The 17,071-nt window shown below is 39.9% G+C and overlaps 1 protein-coding gene across 2 annotated transcripts in view; it reads left to right on the top strand.

The window, feature by feature from the left end:
- The window catches only part of GRM5 (glutamate metabotropic receptor 5), a 315,016-nt gene that overhangs the window by 279,012 nt on the left and 18,933 nt on the right, over window positions 1-17,071 (top strand). For both annotated transcript variants that reach the window (XM_077842228.1, XM_077842219.1), the window contains exon 7: window positions 6,654-7,593. In XM_077842228.1, coding sequence (XP_077698354.1) covers window positions 6,654-7,593 — 940 coding nt within the window. The remainder of the gene's footprint in view (window positions 1-6,653; window positions 7,594-17,071) is intronic.

Below are 17,071 nucleotides of genomic sequence, written 5' to 3'. Positions count from 1 at the left end.
ATAGGCTGGAACTGATGATAAGTGCATGCCCATGAGTCACCTCTGTTGAAAAGTTTGGAGTCATCCTAAAACGAGTCCTTGTTTCTTTGTGCTGTGTATAAAGGCCGGTTGCCAGAAAAAGATCATTTTCTAATGTTTTCTGCTCCAGAAGTCTACAGGCAGCATTGTGAATATAAAATACCAAAGTGGTCCCAGCAAACATTAATTAAGTGATCCTTTGGTAAAATGGAAGCTGGACGTATAGGTCATTGAGGTCCTTTAGTCTTATAATATATTGGGAAATGGTGGAATACACATGCAGGTGCTATCTTAAGAAAGCATTAGTGTGATTACATATCACAAATCAGCTCTCCCGCCAGTTTTACACTGGTGTAACTTCATTGACTTCAGTGGAATGACTCCTGATTTAGGCCAATGTCAGTGAAATTAGAATCAGCCCCCTAATCTTCTTCAGGATAAATAAGATGCATATTCTCATTAAAGTGAATGGGAGTCACACAGGTAACTTTTATTAATGTTAATGAGAGTGATTCATAAAAATCAAATGTCTTTGTTACACTAAGAAATGGTGATAACTTCATTATTGCCATGAAAAGCTTTTCATGCTAAGACTGCTACAATACGAAAATCATATCAGTCTGCATTTAGTAACTAAGGGCCAAATTGTGTAACACCAGTATGCCAGTAAATGTGTTCCTCTGTCTTCTTAGCTGCACTGATGTCAAAGGCTAAATGACCCACATCCTTATGGTATTTCCATGGTGAAACAGATCATTCTGCCTAGCACCTTTGCCATGCACCCCATTGATTTTTTTTGACATATTGTGGATAATTGTATTTTCAGTGACACTCATGTTTGAGTGTGTGATACAGAAACAATGGAAAGAGACTAATTAGACTTAATATAAAAGGGGTTACTTTTCTTGGAATGAATTCTGCCTTTAATAACATAAGTGATATGGTCAGGAAACAGCCTAGGAAAAACATTAATAGCCCCTGAAAATAAAGGAAAGAGACAAAGAGGCATTTTTTAGTGATATGAGCACAAGGCTCAGAAATAGAACCTTCTAAATTCTAATCCAAATTCTTACATTTAGGGCTTGTCTACATGGGGTCACCCAGGAAAGTTAATCCAAAATGACTCAAAGTGAATAAATTCCAAAATGAATTAAACTAAACTGAATTAAGTCCACTTTAATTCTGAATGAAAGTGTCTGCACAGGGGTTTAATGCATCTTAAAACACTTGGTTAATCTTGATTTATTTTCCTGAGTGTCCCCATGTAGACAAGCCCTTACTCCCAATTGACAAGCCACTGTGAAGTCCAAATTTGCTACTTAGCCTGGGTTCCCCAGTTCATGAGTGCCCAACGTGAGATGTCTTTAGCTTGATTTTCAGAAGTGGGAGCACCATCCGATCCCATCGCTGAAAATATGAATTGTGGGTGATCAGCATTCCTGGAAGTCAGGCCCAAAGAGTCTCCAGGAGAGTAGGTATTGTCCATTAAACCCAGTGGAGCTGTACCCACTGAAGGGCAGGCCTGATATATTTTTTACAACTGACCTAATCAAATAGGAACAAAACTATGGGGAATATATTTTTCTCTGTGAAAAATAATATATTTAAAACATACACTTCTTCTGTAGTTTCAAACATGATGTTAGTAAATTTGCTGTAACTTGTTTAGAGAGGGTTCCAACACAATAAAGAATGATGAGAAGACAATATATGAAAAAGGTATCTAAATTATGGTTTAATTGTATTCAAGAAGATAATAGTTAGGATTTTGAAATATAGACTCCTGCCACCATCACCAATATTTTAGGAAGGGTTAAAGCTTTTAAAAAATACATGTTTCCCAGCGGCTGAGCTTCCTATTCCTGAACTTCCTTAATGTTCCTTTGCTGTTAGAGGACTTTGGTCCCATAGATGTCTCCTGGCTTCTTTCCTTTCAGGAAGTCCTGACTCCTGCTCACAGTTTCAGTGGCTCCTGTTTCCTCTCCTCCTCCTTGTTAAGTAGCAGCAGCCCACAGTGGCTGGCTCCTCCTCCTTATTTCCATCTGCTTCCAGAGGTATCCAGACTTTCTAGTGCAAACAATGAGATGGATGGATAGAAACATTAAAGAGATGCCAGCAGCAAGTTACCTGCTAGCTCTTACTTCAGTTGAGTGAACTGGACTCAAAGGAATTAAAATGTCATTGGCTTAAAATGGCAAGTTTCCCATAACACCAGCAATTAAAGTGCTTTGTTATATCCAAGGCTCTTCACAGACACACACAGAGAACCTACATTACAGGAGCCTAACTGGGTGCTGTGTGGGCCAATGGGCCAAAATATTGCAGAGAGTAAAATATTCAGAGAAAAGGAAAAATGCATTGTCCAATGCAGAGATCCAGCTAAGAATAAGGCAGAATGGGAGCAATGCAGAAACGCAGAAGATTCACATAGAGGCAGAGAGACAAAGGCAGATGAATTGGTGATTCTGCCATTTAAAAATCTTCCTTTTTCTTTCAGTTCCCACTCCCATCCCCACTCACACAGTGGGTTTTTATATTGGAGCCACCAGTGTCTTTAAAAAAAAAAAAAGACTACAAAATAGTAGGCAAGATCCGTGACTGGTATAAATTGTCATAACTCCATTGATTTCATTGGCCTAACGCCAGTTTATGCCTACTGGGGATCTGGCCCAATATTATGTTATCAGTGTGTATACTATGTGTCACCCCAAAAGAGAACAAAGTGCCCCATTAACTAATACACAAACACTATGTAGGGATCACTTTCCTCACCACTGACATTTATCAATCTCTGGATTGAAACATGGCAGGTGTATGTTTCTGTCGGCAGAATGCAGTTAACTGAGTTAGAATTTGGACAGAGTTAACACTCTACTCTTATCAAAAATGCCATGGGGGCAGGTAGTGACTACATATGGTCACATCCTCTATTTTACACATCATTCAACAAGGGTATTTGGACAAAGCATCCATTTATCATGTGTGTGACCTTGGATTCATATGCTTATAGGGCCTGATCCAAAGCCCATTGAATTGACATCAATGGAAAGACTCTTAATTGATGTCAGTGGGCTTTGGATCAGGTCCTGGGTTCCTGCAGCTGCTTGGCTAAATGCCCCTTCATGATTCTCTAACTGTAAAGGGCCATTGTAAAGACTCGTGATCTGAGATAAGCACAGATTTTCTCCCATACAAATAATGGTGCAAATGGACAATAGATTTAATTACTGACAAAAGTTCTTTCTTAGTAATAAAAACAATTTTCTCTGCAGAGTTCTTTTTTTCCTGCAGATATGTACCTCCCTTCTTATTTATTTATTTATTTTGTCCATCTCATTCTCAATCTGTAAACACTTGGCACCTCTGTTTAGAACAAATGGTGTTTGAAAGCCGGGGGGACCTCAGACTGGCACAGAGACAAGTGCCCTATCCAGGTGCCACGTCACATTCTCAAGCACTGAAACAATCTTCCTTAGTCAATGGTTTTGCTATGTTGACATTCCCAGAAAGGAACCTTCCATAATAAGATCAGAGCCCTTGAAAACTCAGTGAGAGATGTCACCTATATAAGGGACATTCAGTGTAGGGAGGAGTATGAGCCTGATCCAAAGCACATTGAAGTCAATGGGAGTTTTTCCATTAACTTCAATGGTCTTTGGATCAAATCCTAAAAGAACGTAGGTAAATAAACACATAGATTGTGTAAAATATAAACAGCTCTCAGCTCACCGTGCAGCCGCTCCGGCCTGACCTGCTCCTCCTCACCCTGCAAAGAGAGAGGTGTCACTTCCTGGGTCCAGCCATATACAAAATGTTTCCATATCCTCCCCTATTAGCTAAGAAAATGTACTGAGTCATCTCTTCCAGCCTGGAGAGTCATAGGTCAGCAACATGGGGGCTGATGAGACCAGTAGTTAGTTTCCTGCTTAGGAAATATTTAATTCACTGTGGCATTGATTGTTAAAGTTATAGCTGTGGGAAAATGGAATGACGTGTTAATGCGAGATTACAGGCATCCATTAGTGCCTCTCTGTCAAGTTTGTGTTTTCCTTAAGCACCTTTCACCATGGTAGCTAAGTGCATTTTGAACTGTAAGCCATCATTATTATGGAAGTAACAGAACAAAAATTGCATGTCTTTATTTTGATTAAATATTATTAGCATTGGTATTAGTGATAAATTGACAGAAGTATATGTTATTAATAGCTAATCAAACAGTGTGGTCTGAAAAATGATGATTTACAAAATAATCAGTGTTTGAACTATGTAGGCACGGAGCAGGTGTAAAAGGCCTGAAAGCCATCTAGTATGTGGGCTGCTCCTACACGACACAGGTGCTATTGCAAAGCTCAAGCCTTCAAAAATCCCAAATCAATCTACAGAAAATCAAGAGATTGGCTTAAAAATCATGCTGTGGTTTTAATAAATAAGTAAATGTTGGGGTTCCTTTCATTTTCCTTCTGGTTTGTGAGTCTTTAGGATTAATTCATTTCACGTGTTCAAGCTTTTCTCTGTAACCATGAGGGTTATAAACGTACTTTTTTTTAAGTGAAAGCTCAGGTTCCCACATAATCTGTGGAGTCCAGCAACTGAGGCTTAAAGAAAAATACCACATGTTGTGAGGTTTGCGAGAGTTGGTACCACTGGTTCTGTGAAGGAAACCTCAGACTTCCCCAGCTAATCTTCCCTTAAGGGGGCTGCAGTTCCCCTTGTGGGACTGACTGGGGATTTGGCCACAAGATAAACAAGATCCCTTGGGATTCTCAGAGGCAGGTGCATCTATTCAGAGACCCCTGTGCAATGCCAATCAGCCCTTATCACAACAAAGCTCTAATGGAGCTGGGTTGCCAAGGGCTCCACACCTGGCTGCTCCCCTGGGAACAGTTCATCACCCCAGAAGAAGTTCCACATTGCAGAGGATGAAACCAGCCAAATCAAGGCTTACAATAGAGACAGCACTAACATAGGCCTTGTCTCCTTCTTGGGGGAGAGAGATAGTTCAGTGGTTTGAGTGTTGGCCTGCTAAACCCAGGGTTATGAGTTCAATCCTTGAGGGGGCCATCTAGGGCAAAAATTGGGGATTAGTCCTGCTTTGAGAAGGGGATTGGACTAGATGACCTCCTGAGGTCCCTTCCAACCCTGATATTCTGTTCCATGAGAAAATTTGTCTATAGCAGTTTAGAGCTGGTTTTATTAAATCGGTGCAATACCCAAGTGTAAATGGCCTTAATTTGGTATAAGAGTGAATTATTTTGAGCTTAATTTGATTCCTTACTGGCTGAAACTAAATTCATATAAACACTAAACCAAAATGCAAGTGTCCATGAGAAGGCTTTGCACTGATTTAACTCAACTGGTTTCTAAACCTGTCTAGTCAATTCAGTGCCATTTGTCTTGCAAAGACAAGGCCTTACTTGCAAAATGTCTCATGAGGATGAAGGGAGGCAGAGGTGAAAGTAAGCCAGTACGGTCTGGTACGGCGTACTGGCAAGAGCTGGTACGCTGTGCCGGACCGGACCAGCTTCCTCAGGCTGGCACTTTAAAGGACTCAGGGCTCCCTGCAGCGGCTGGAGCCCTGGGCCCTTTAAATCGCTGCCCAAGCCCCACTGCTGGAGCCCCGGGGTAGTGGTGACAGAGCTCCGGTGGTGATTTAAAGGGCCCACAGCTTCACTGAGGTAGCAGCAGCTGGAGCCCTGGGCCCTTTAAATCTCCCTGCGGCTCCCAGCTGCCTGTGCAGCTGGGAGCTCCGGGGGTGATCTAAAGGCCCCGTGGCTCTCAGCCGGAGCCCCAGGGCCTTTAAATCTTGATTTAAAGGCCCTGCCGCTTCCGGTTGAGGCCACGCCTCTTTCAGTTGAGGCCACGCCCCCGCTCAGGACTCTGGCATACTGGTAAGTCCTTTAAGTTACTTTCACCCCGAAGGGAGGATACAATGACGTAGAGAGTGATTGCTATCAGGCCCCCCACTACACCCCAGCCGTGTATTCTGAGCCCATAGAACACCCAAGAAGAGGAGCGGAAAAGGGGGTAACAGTGCTGTCCTTCCATGCCCTTTGAGAGACAAAGCAAGATCGCTGACATCTCTGTTCCCATAGACGGAGGCAACAATATAGTACACAGAATATAGCATACCTGGTCGTACTGAAGATGTGGTGCCTCACTGAGGTGTATATTACTACAGAGTAACTACATTCAATTTCATGTAATACGACTGTGAAAATGGCTGATAAATTATTTTAATTACACATAAAAAGCCAAAATACACAGCATGACTATAGGTGGCCTGCTCAAAAGCTCTCAGGTTGGCCTAACTCTCTGAAGTCAGTTGAAGTAGGCCAGTGCTAAATGCTTTTGCAATTCGTGCTCCAAATGTCTGCTTGTACTGGCCTTTTTTAGAAGATGTCCCCACGGGCTCAAAATAAGATGCTCTACGTTACTAAGATAAGATAACACTGAAAAATGTCTCACGTGCCATCCTAGCAATGTCATCTAAACAATTAGTCCATTGCCATTCTATACACATACGCCTCTGAAAAGTTATGGAAAGACTGAAATTAGATAAAATTAGCAAGAAGAAACTGCAGTTATACAAATCTGACTCTGTATATTTCCATTTGCCACTTTTTCTTTTACAACAGGTTGTGATCTCATCCCAGTCCAGTACCTCAGATGGGGCGATCCTGAACCAATAGCAGCGGTTGTTTTTTCCTGTCTGGGTTTACTGGCCACCCTGTTTGTTACCGCTGTATTCATCATGTACCGCGATACCCCAGTTGTCAAGTCATCCAGCCGAGAACTCTGCTACATTATTCTCGCTGGCATCTGCTTGGGTTACTTGTGTACTTTCTGTCTCATTGCAAAGCCCCAACGGATTTATTGTTACCTTCAAAGAATTGGCATCGGTCTGTCCCCAGCTATGAGTTACTCTGCCCTAGTAACTAAAACCAATCGCATTGCAAGAATTCTAGCTGGCAGCAAGAAGAAAATCTGTACAAAGAAACCTAGGTTCATGAGTGCCTGTGCCCAGTTGGTTATTGCATTTATATTAATATGTATACAGTTAGGCATAATTGTTGCCCTTTTCATAATGGAGCCACCAGATATAATGCATGATTATCCAAGTATCCGAGAGGTCTACTTGATTTGTAACACCACCAACTTGGGTGTTGTAACTCCCCTTGGATACAATGGATTATTAATTTTAAGTTGCACCTTTTATGCATTTAAGACCAGAAATGTCCCGGCTAATTTCAATGAAGCAAAGTATATTGCCTTTACAATGTATACCACCTGTATCATTTGGCTGGCCTTTGTGCCCATATATTTTGGTAGCAACTACAAGATAATCACCATGTGTTTTTCTGTAAGCCTGAGTGCCACTGTGGCCCTTGGGTGCATGTTTGTGCCAAAGGTGTACATCATCCTCGCTAAGCCAGAAAGGAATGTACGCAGCGCGTTCACCACGTCGACCGTGGTCCGCATGCATGTAGGGGATGGAAAGTCATCTTCAGCTGCAAGCCGCTCAAGTAGCCTGGTCAACCTATGGAAAAGAAGGGGATCGTCTGGTGAAACTCTAAGGTAAATTTTGCAAATATGGGAGTGTTTGGAACAATTATGGTCTTCTGAGTGTGGAATAATACTAGTGGAAGGAGAAATAGGAGCCAATTTAATTTACTTCACCTCTGCACTGGGATGTATTTCACCTAGGATGGGCAGATATGGGCTCCTGTGTTATCTCAGTTTCATGGTAGGTCTGTTTCAGGCAAAAGGCTGCCTATGGGTGAAGACCATTTAGAGTAGCAAACCAAATATAAGCAAGCATAATTACTAGGTCGAAAGCATCAGCTGTGTTAAAGAGAGGGAAATAAGATCGTAACCCCCCCCCAAGAAATATAAATGATTGCCTTTTCCTGAACGTGTTCATTCGAAATCTCTTTCACTCTGGTGAAAGTCATAGCCACTAACATACTGTATTTATATCTAGTCACAACCGTAAGACAACAGAATTGCTGCTAAAGCTACATAATCAGAGGTGAAGCTATCAATATAAATTCGGTCGTTAATGGCAACTCTTGAGCCTCCAGGGATTTATTTCATGTGACTATTCTACCTCTTCTCTACCATTCTCTTATTTTCCTTTCTCTTATACTCTCTTCCAATCTTTACTCTTTTGCCCTCATCTACCTTCTCTCCTTTTTCCTGAGATCCTTCTCTTTTTCCATCCTCTCAATCTCCTCAATTCCTTCTGTCAACAGGTTACACTCTTGCAACCGTACTTTGTCCTGTCACTGACCAAGTAGTACTTCCCAATGAAGCATTTGCCCTTAATGGTCATCAAGAAAAGATGCATATTCAGGGCACAAGAATTTGTAGGTGAACAGCAGAAGCAGAAGCCCATCTTTAGGAGGAGATACAGTCTAGCTTGGAGATAAAATAGGGAAGTTCACTTACTTCTTTTGGTCCCTACCACTTGTGGCATGGTTGCAATGGGACTGGTTTCAGCTGGCTAAATGCTGCTATGTGGGAAAAGACCTGGCTATGTACAGGTGCAGAAAACATACCTTTTCATTACTTAGCTATGTTTGTATTGCATTGAAATTACAGAGGGACAAATTCCATTCCACATTGAAATAAATGGGAGCCAGGGCATGCATTTTAGGGCTTATGAATTGGATGCCTTCACATACGCAGCGCTAAAGCCTGTTGAAATCAGTGGGAGTTTGCTTCCATATGCTTCTTCATGCACAGGTAGTAATCAGGGTCAAGTACACACTTGTACCGGTTGGAAGGAGGTACAGCCTTTGCCAGAGGCTTTTGTCACCTCAGTTATTACAGTGTACTCTGCGAGGTGACTGCTTAAGACCACTCTGAAATTTCCACTAATGCAGGCTGTGCCTGTCAGTATAGGCTTAAAGAAAGAAATATGTTACACGGGCACACTGTGATCAACACTCGCTTCCAGTTCATTTCCAGTTCATTTGCAATTTAAGATGTGAGTTTTAAATGAGTTGAAACATGGGTACTTCAGATAGAGGTTCTCTCCATGCAATACCTGGGCAGTTGAGATCATCCGAAGTGCTCAAGCTAACAGCTCCATGGTTTGTCTGTAAGGGGTTGGAAGCAAATGTTCTCCATGAAAGAGCCTCAGCTGTGGAATATTCTTCCTGCTTTGGATCATTAGAGTCCAAATGTGTTCAACTTCAGGTCAGGCTGCAAGGCCTATTTGCTCACCCAGGATTTTTCTAAGTAGCAGGGAGTGGCAGTTGGTTTGGTTTGGTGGAAGCTCTTAGTTTTAGGGAAGATCCAGGTGGAAAAGTTTGTTGGACACTGACCTGAAATTACTGTTGTGTTTTTAACGGTCGATACACATGTGCCCTGAGCATTGAGTTCTAAAAAAAAAACCCAATAAACCAGTAATTTGTTCTTCTTTATTGTTACTATTTTGCTGGTAGTGAGCTTGGCTCTGTACAGCACTCAGAATGCAATGTACATATATACAAGAAGCATGTGCCCCCAAACTATCAGATTGACCTGTCTGTTTGGTAGGGTAGAAATTAACAGCAAGTCCATTTAATCTGAATTCTAGGGGGAAATAGTTCCTTTATTTGTGAGGAGCATGGATAAATGACTCCTAAAATAAATGAAAACAGACCCTCAGGTGATCCCAACTAGAATAGCTCCATTGAGCTCAACAGAGCTATGCCAATTTACAGCAACTGAGAATCTGACCATGAATTAAAAAGGTCCATTAATCCATCAAAAACTTTCTGTGGGTCAGGCCTTTTTTATACTTTTTGGGTTTGCATTTTAAATAGTAACATTAAATTCATAGGGTAAATTTAAGATTCCACTCCTGAGTCTACCGAGATCTGATGTCATCTCCAAGGTGGAACAGAAAAGCTTTCTCAACTTTAATTCTGCCCGCTATACTATATGAACACCATTTTATTTAATGGTCAAACACTTCTCAATAATAATATGGTGTATAAAGTAACATATTTCAGAGAATAAATCAGTACTGTGCTCAACTATTTATATGGAACCTATTCAAGTCAACCCTAAGGTACTTGCAATCAAAGAAAATATGCACCAGAACTACACAACATATTTAAATAGCATAGAGGGGTTTTATTAAAATGGGGAGTGAGTCATTGTTGAGTTTTTAAGGAAACATGCTATTTAAGTCACCAGTGCATGGAAGGGCCCCTATCATTAACATTTTGCTTCTTGACACTAATTTATACCACAATGTAGTGTTCCATCAAATTATTGTCAAACAGATAATGCCATGGCTCCATTCAAAGCTTTCACGTCAGCTGCAAAATGACAGATAAAGAGACTGCTCTTGCCTAAATAAACTAGTACATCTGTTAGAATCCTAAATGACTTTTTGCATAAGGTGCTGTTCAATTCAGAAACTCAGAAATACTATGGCTATACGCTGAAATGAGCATTCAAATGCTGAAATATGTAGAGAGTGCGCCTTACAAAAATATTCATTACCCAATGAAATGAAATTCACGTTGTGAATTTAATGCAAGCTCTTCTGATTTTGCAAAATCCACCCAAATACATTCTCTCCTCAATTAAAAGAAAAGATCGTGTATCAAATCAATGCACAACATTAATTGAAGCAAATCCACAAAGTATTATGTACTACACATCATAGCCAGAATCAAAGACGCACAGCCTAATTACCTTTCATCTCATCTTATTTCTGCATTTCCAGAGTGCTTAGTCACCATAGTATCTAGGGGTCGAGAGATGGGCAAATTGGTTGGGGAAAAAATGAATACCCTATTCACTCGCAAAGCCTCTGCAATTTTTAGCACAAAATATCAACCAAACATCTTTTTAAGATTCTAAAATATTCGGGCGAAGTGTCTCATCCTCATTTTTCATGGACTTCCATGCCCAAGCCTGGATGAAACCACATAATGTTTCCACAAAATCTGCTCTTGTAGCATTCGTAGCTGGGACCAGAAGCAAAAGGTTTGGAATATATCTACTATTGCACAGAGATTGGAAGTGATATTCCAATGGTTCTATCTAACTTCTTAGGTCTGAAAGTTTATTCAGCAGTACATTTGTGTCTGTATTGGCCTATCCCTTAAAATGTGCATTCCCAAAAGCACACAGGCACGTTTCCTTATGCCCAGCTTATGCTCACAAATACCAGGATAGGTGTGCATCCATCCAAGACCTCCTCCTTAGCTCAGGCCTGGGCCATCACTTGCTCATTCATTTTCCTTTTGAAGGGTGATTTTTTAGCTCTCCCTGTCCCCAGAGCTGGGGAGGTCTCAAATGCTCCTTCCCAGTTGCCCCCACTTAGTCCCCCCACACCCAGATCCACTTTTTTAAAAAATGGTGGGAGGTAAGGGTAACCATCTTATGATTTCTGCAACCTTTTCAGGCAGCTGCTGCTGTCCTAACTGGCCACACCCTCTGTGATGATGTAGGAGCCCACTTGGGTGGAAATGCCATCAGCAGTCACACAAGAGACAGGGTCAATTGGGAGCATCAAATGTACACAAAAGTGACAAGCAGATCAAGATTGGCCACTTACTCTTAGTGACACTGATTGTTATGGAAAGTGAGGATCCATTTTAAAAAAAGCATGAGCCATACTGTAAAGCCAGTTGTAGAGATCGTTACATAGCAGGAGTATGTACATAGAATGATACATAGTAGTCACTCAACAGCAGCTGACTAAGTAGATGGTCAACTGACCATGTGTTTCAATTCTTCCGCACTTGAAACTCTTCACCCATCCAGATCTGAACAGCAAGATAGAGCCTGTGAACAGAAAAGGATTCCAATTAATTTCTGCTTCCACAGAAAACTTGCAGAGTCCATTAGCATTAAACTTTAATAACAAAGTGTGGTAGTGATATCTGGTATTACTAAAACTTCATTAGCACATTGCTTAGATTTGTAGATTCATGGCTACTAAGTCCCAAAGGGACCACTGTGATCATCTAGTCTGAGCTCATGTACAACACAGGTGATAGCACTTCCCCAAATTAATCCCTCTTTGAACTGGAGCATATCATTAGAAGAAACATCCGATCTTGATTTAAAAATTGCCAGTGATAGAGAATCAACCATAGCCCTTAGAAAGTTGTTCTAATGGTTAATTATTTTCACTGTTAACAATGTGCACCTTATTTCCAGTCTGAATTTGTCTAGCTTCATCTTCCAGTCACTTGATCTTATCATACCTTTGCCTGGGGTTAATGTTAGGGTAACAGGACTACAGTTACTCTGGTCATCCCATTTACCCCTTGTAAGTATTGGCACAACATTAGTTTCTTCCCATCATCTGGAACTTCCCCAGAGTTCCAAGACTTCTTGAAAATAAACATTACTGGTTGAGAGAGCTCTCAGCCAGCTCTTTCACAGCTCTTGGATGCAAGTTACCCAGACTTTCTAAGTTTTAAAATGTCTAGTTTTATTAGCTTCTGTTTAACATCCCTTCTGAGTTCCTGGTGGAATGAAAAGTTCATTATGCAGTATTTCTTAAAGGATTAAAATTAAATTGTAGTTCTCAAAGAAATTAATAAAGTATATTTTGTGATGTTTTATCCTGATCTTTTATTATATTTGTTCACTATTTGTGAATTCACAAAATTCAGTAATTCACTATGGGACTCCCAATAATTGGTGTGAATTAGCAAGATTCTACTGATGCAAATTAATTGTGTAGTATTTTGAGAGTATTATTCATGAGTGTGATTAGTTGTTGTTTGTATTTCACTCTGGAGATTTACAGCATTACAACTAGAGACTCTTTAAATGTGTTTGTCTTTGCTGCAGTACCCTCAGCAAAACCAGTGCATCACAATGAAGAAATCAGTCCTCTTTTCCACATCTGCTGAGACAAAGCAACTCTTTTAAGAGACTCCACTGTCATATAAGAGTGAATTGTTGCTATTATTTGTTATTTAGAAGACTCTGGAGAGTGCCCTGAGTTTCCAGCCATTGGGAAACCAGCCCATTCAAGTCAAGTATTTGTCATTGAATCCTGGCATTATACCAACCTGCTGTAGGATAGAGTCTATTATAAGCAATATTTTAGCCATTCATATAGTCCAGGTAGCAGATTTTGAGTGGTTGGAGGACAAGTCCATGAACCAGTGGACAGACTCTGAGACATGGACTTCAAGCTGTTGGATCAGGTGCTGTCAGTATGCATATTCACCAGCAATGCAATGCCAGTGATGAGCCCGAGAGAGATTCAAATTCTATGTACCTTACTGAGATGAAAATCCTAAGGGAAGTAAAAGGATTTTTACCTGATATGGAACTGTTTAGTCGAGGAAAGAAGACAAGGCCATGCTGTGAAGAACACAAGCCAGAATGATGCAGCAGGAGAAGATAGCTGATCCTTGCTGAAAACTGGGCGTTGTTGTTTGATGGCAGGCACTTGTTTTCCATATCCCCACTAAGTAAGAAGTTTGTCGTTAGAGTCGGCTACACCGTATTCTGTCAGAACACAGGGCATTTATTAGTACCAATGCCAATTTGCAAAGACACAGTTCCTGTTTTGATTAATCAGAGGTGTAGACAAGTTCTTGAACACGTGTATAATTCTTTCTCAAGACCCAATTATTTGAGGCATTTTTTTGTCTACCGGTGTTTTACGTCAGCGCATAGTCTTTAAGAATCAAGATCACATCCATTACAACCAAAAGGCTGAGCAAATCTTAGAGGTCTGTTGGACTGAAGAGACTGATGAGTTAATAGGTACATCAGATGGCAAGACAAATAGATAAATACAGAGAGGATCTTAGAAGAGCACTTCTTACGCATAGAAATAACAGGCTTTGGAATTTTATAGATTAGTTGTTTACAGTTCTTACAAATGGTTGTAGTTCTGCTCAGACTGGTGTTCTGGCCCAAACAGAGAGATACTAAGAAGGTAGTCATTTCGCTATGTTAAGATCAGTTAGAAGGATGGCTCCAGAGCTGCTTGTAATGACCTATCCCTATTTTGGATCACCATTTATACTGACTACGCACACCAAAAGGGTTGTATGCTGTACGCATTTAGAAACAGAACAGGCTTGAAAGGTGACTGTATATATTAGGTGAACATTGCAAAATGCTGAAAAGAAATGTGATTATTCATATTCAAACAAGGGCTTTCTTACTTTTAGAATGTAGATAATGAGTAAATGTAAAGGAAAATTCTACTGTGGTATATAAAATGATATACTAGTGACTATAAATAATTAAGAATAATAGTAAATCACTTTCAAAAACATTTGTCTTCAAATATTTTTAAAAGTCAGTCACAATTAAATGTTCTGTATGTCTCTGCCACTTACTATGCTTCCCTGAAAAATTAAGAATGTACAATATCTATAGCATTGTAATTGCCACTGGTTTGAGTAGTGATTTTACTGCCCAATGACACAGTATGCTGTGATTGGCACACAAAGTACAACCTTTAACAGACATACATTTGTGCTCATGAGAAGCAGTTTCTCTGTTAGGAGGTATGTGCAGTTTCTAGTGGTTAGATTTATCTTCAACTCTCTATCAGTCACAGGACTGATGGCTCCATGAAACTCAGGCTGCATTTTCACCATGTATGGTGTTTGCCCCCATAACTACTAGAACATCTGTGAGATGCGAATGGCATCTCTAATTAGTTGTATTCTGACATAGAGAATTTTAGACTTCTTTCATAGCCTGCCTTTTCTTCTACTAATGATCAGAGGTCAGAAGCAGAAAGCCTTTCTGTAGGATCTATCCTTGTGACTTAGGAGAAACCAGCCCTTAAGAGGTGACATACAAATAAACCCATCCCTTAACGCAGAAATGACTTGATGGTCCAGAGACAATACTCTTAGAGTAACTGTAACTGTTGAAGAGAAGTGAAGAACTATAATGGATCACAACTCCACATCTTAGCAGAGACAAAGTATGACTTCACTGCCACTGTCAATGTAGTAAATATAATGGAAGTTGCTCAATAAAATTACTGCTTGAAAATGGAGAGGAGGATGCAAGAGATGCTAAGGATAATTTTTAGTGGAAGAGAAGTTTAAATTGTGCAAATGCTAATTGCACATATGTGATTGCAGAAGTTGCCTTTTGAACTACAGCATTCCCAAAAAGACTAGGGGCTAGATCCATATGTGGCGTAAACTTGTTTAGCTCAATGAACTGTAATGGAGATGTCAGTTTACACAGCTGAGAGAACAATTTTGACAGAAAAAGGAAAAGAGTATGACTCTTCAAAGAAAACAGTCATCTTTTTGACTGGTTTGATTGCACTTACTAATTGCTCATTTTCCAAACAGATCATTTGGAGCTGTCCTAAATTCATATACCACAAAAATTGAGATCTGGAAGTTGTTGAATGGTTTGAATCATTCAGTTCTGCATAGATAATTTACTCCAGTGTCTTTCTGGGCAAGTGTGATAATGTGATTAATTAAACTTCAAGGACTGTAAAATAATTGAGGAACATTTTAGGAAACTCTCTGAAGGATATTAGGTCTAAATTATTTTGATGAATTACTGCTAAAGCACTCCATCTGTATAATGTATCGATCTTCTTGAATGCTCTGCTTACAATGAATTTTAATTTGTGTGCAATGCTAGAGTTGTTGTTTGGGGATTTTTTCTCAACTTAAAATTTAATTAAAACATTGTTGATAGATTGATATAAATTGTTTGGCTACATACACTGAGTTTACTTTCTGGAATTATTTTTGTTATTAAGATGGTATCCCCATAACTTTGCATTGAGCATCATAGGCTGAGTTGTACAAATTAAATTATATACAAATTTCCTGCCAGCTTTGAAACAGTGTATGTGCTAGCAGGTAAAAGAAAGTCTCTTCCTTATATCTTCAGGAAGGAAAAGAGGAAACAAAGAAGGTGGGCCCCTGCAGTATTACTCTTTAAAAAAAATTGGATACTACTTTGCCTCATAACAGTGTCCTCTGTTTATCTAATTTTCCATCATTGCACTAACCCACAAATTCTACTGAGTTGCAAGTAATCCTATGAAGATGGCACCTGTGCATGAATGCTGGCCATAGATGCAAGTTGACAGCAATAGGTAGCTATTGCCTGATGTACCTGAACTTCTCCAAACTAGTTTAGCACAATCTCTGGTTATTGGTATTAAAATGGCTACCCTTTAAAATCAGGCTTTACATCCATAAAACTTCTTCCCTCTTCCTACAGTTTTAGTTTGGGTACAGTTATATTTCTTTTATCGTCTGGTGATATGGTCCATATGGTATGTTGCCAGCTGTTGAGGTTGGTTTACAGCACAGATAAGTTGACCAAAAGAATACATTGCTTTGCAGTGGTTTTTCTCCTGCTTGAGAAATTATTGCAATCTTATTTCTCCAAAATCCAAATCATGCAGTTGCAGAATCCTGAAACTAGATTAGGAAGGCTGAAAATTGAATAAAGAAGTAGCAGATTAATAACACATATAGAAAATAATTAAAAAAGAAAGAAAGCTGACTTGCTAGAAACATAGGATAGAGTTAAAACAGTGTTAATCAGAGAAGATCTTCCTTGCAGAGTAATTTACTGAATGCTGATCAACTGTTTTTGGTGATTTTTCCATCTGTAAATATTTTGGGATTCCAAACCACAAGACTCAAGTAGCTTGAAAATTTCCAGCGTGTTGTAATGTTTAACGCAAAGCCAGGATAAAGCATTGTGCACTGTTCATTTTTCCTTATTTATTACTAAAAGTAATGAGGTCTTAGTAATGAGACCCCCACACACTGCATACATTGTTATATTTTTATGGGGAAGTGAGGTGAGAATACTGGCTTTGTGCATGGACTAGAGGGTATAAAATAGCAGGGTTCTACTATTACAGGGATTCTGTGGGTAGGATTTCTGAAGATCTATCTTTTCAATAGCACCCCTAGAGGAAGAAGATAAATGGGAGCACTATTCAGTCTGCACTGACAGTCTGCTCTTTCCATCTACCTGTGGAATCCTCAGAGCCTTTGTAGATCTCTACATCAAGAAAAGTCATTTTAATTCACCAGTTGCAATTACATATGGTTGC

This window comes from Eretmochelys imbricata, chromosome 1 (assembly GCF_965152235.1).
Source record: "Eretmochelys imbricata isolate rEreImb1 chromosome 1, rEreImb1.hap1, whole genome shotgun sequence".
Taxonomy (NCBI): domain Eukaryota; kingdom Metazoa; phylum Chordata; order Testudines; family Cheloniidae; genus Eretmochelys; species Eretmochelys imbricata.
This window is presented reverse-complemented; position numbering and strand designations above follow the sequence as displayed.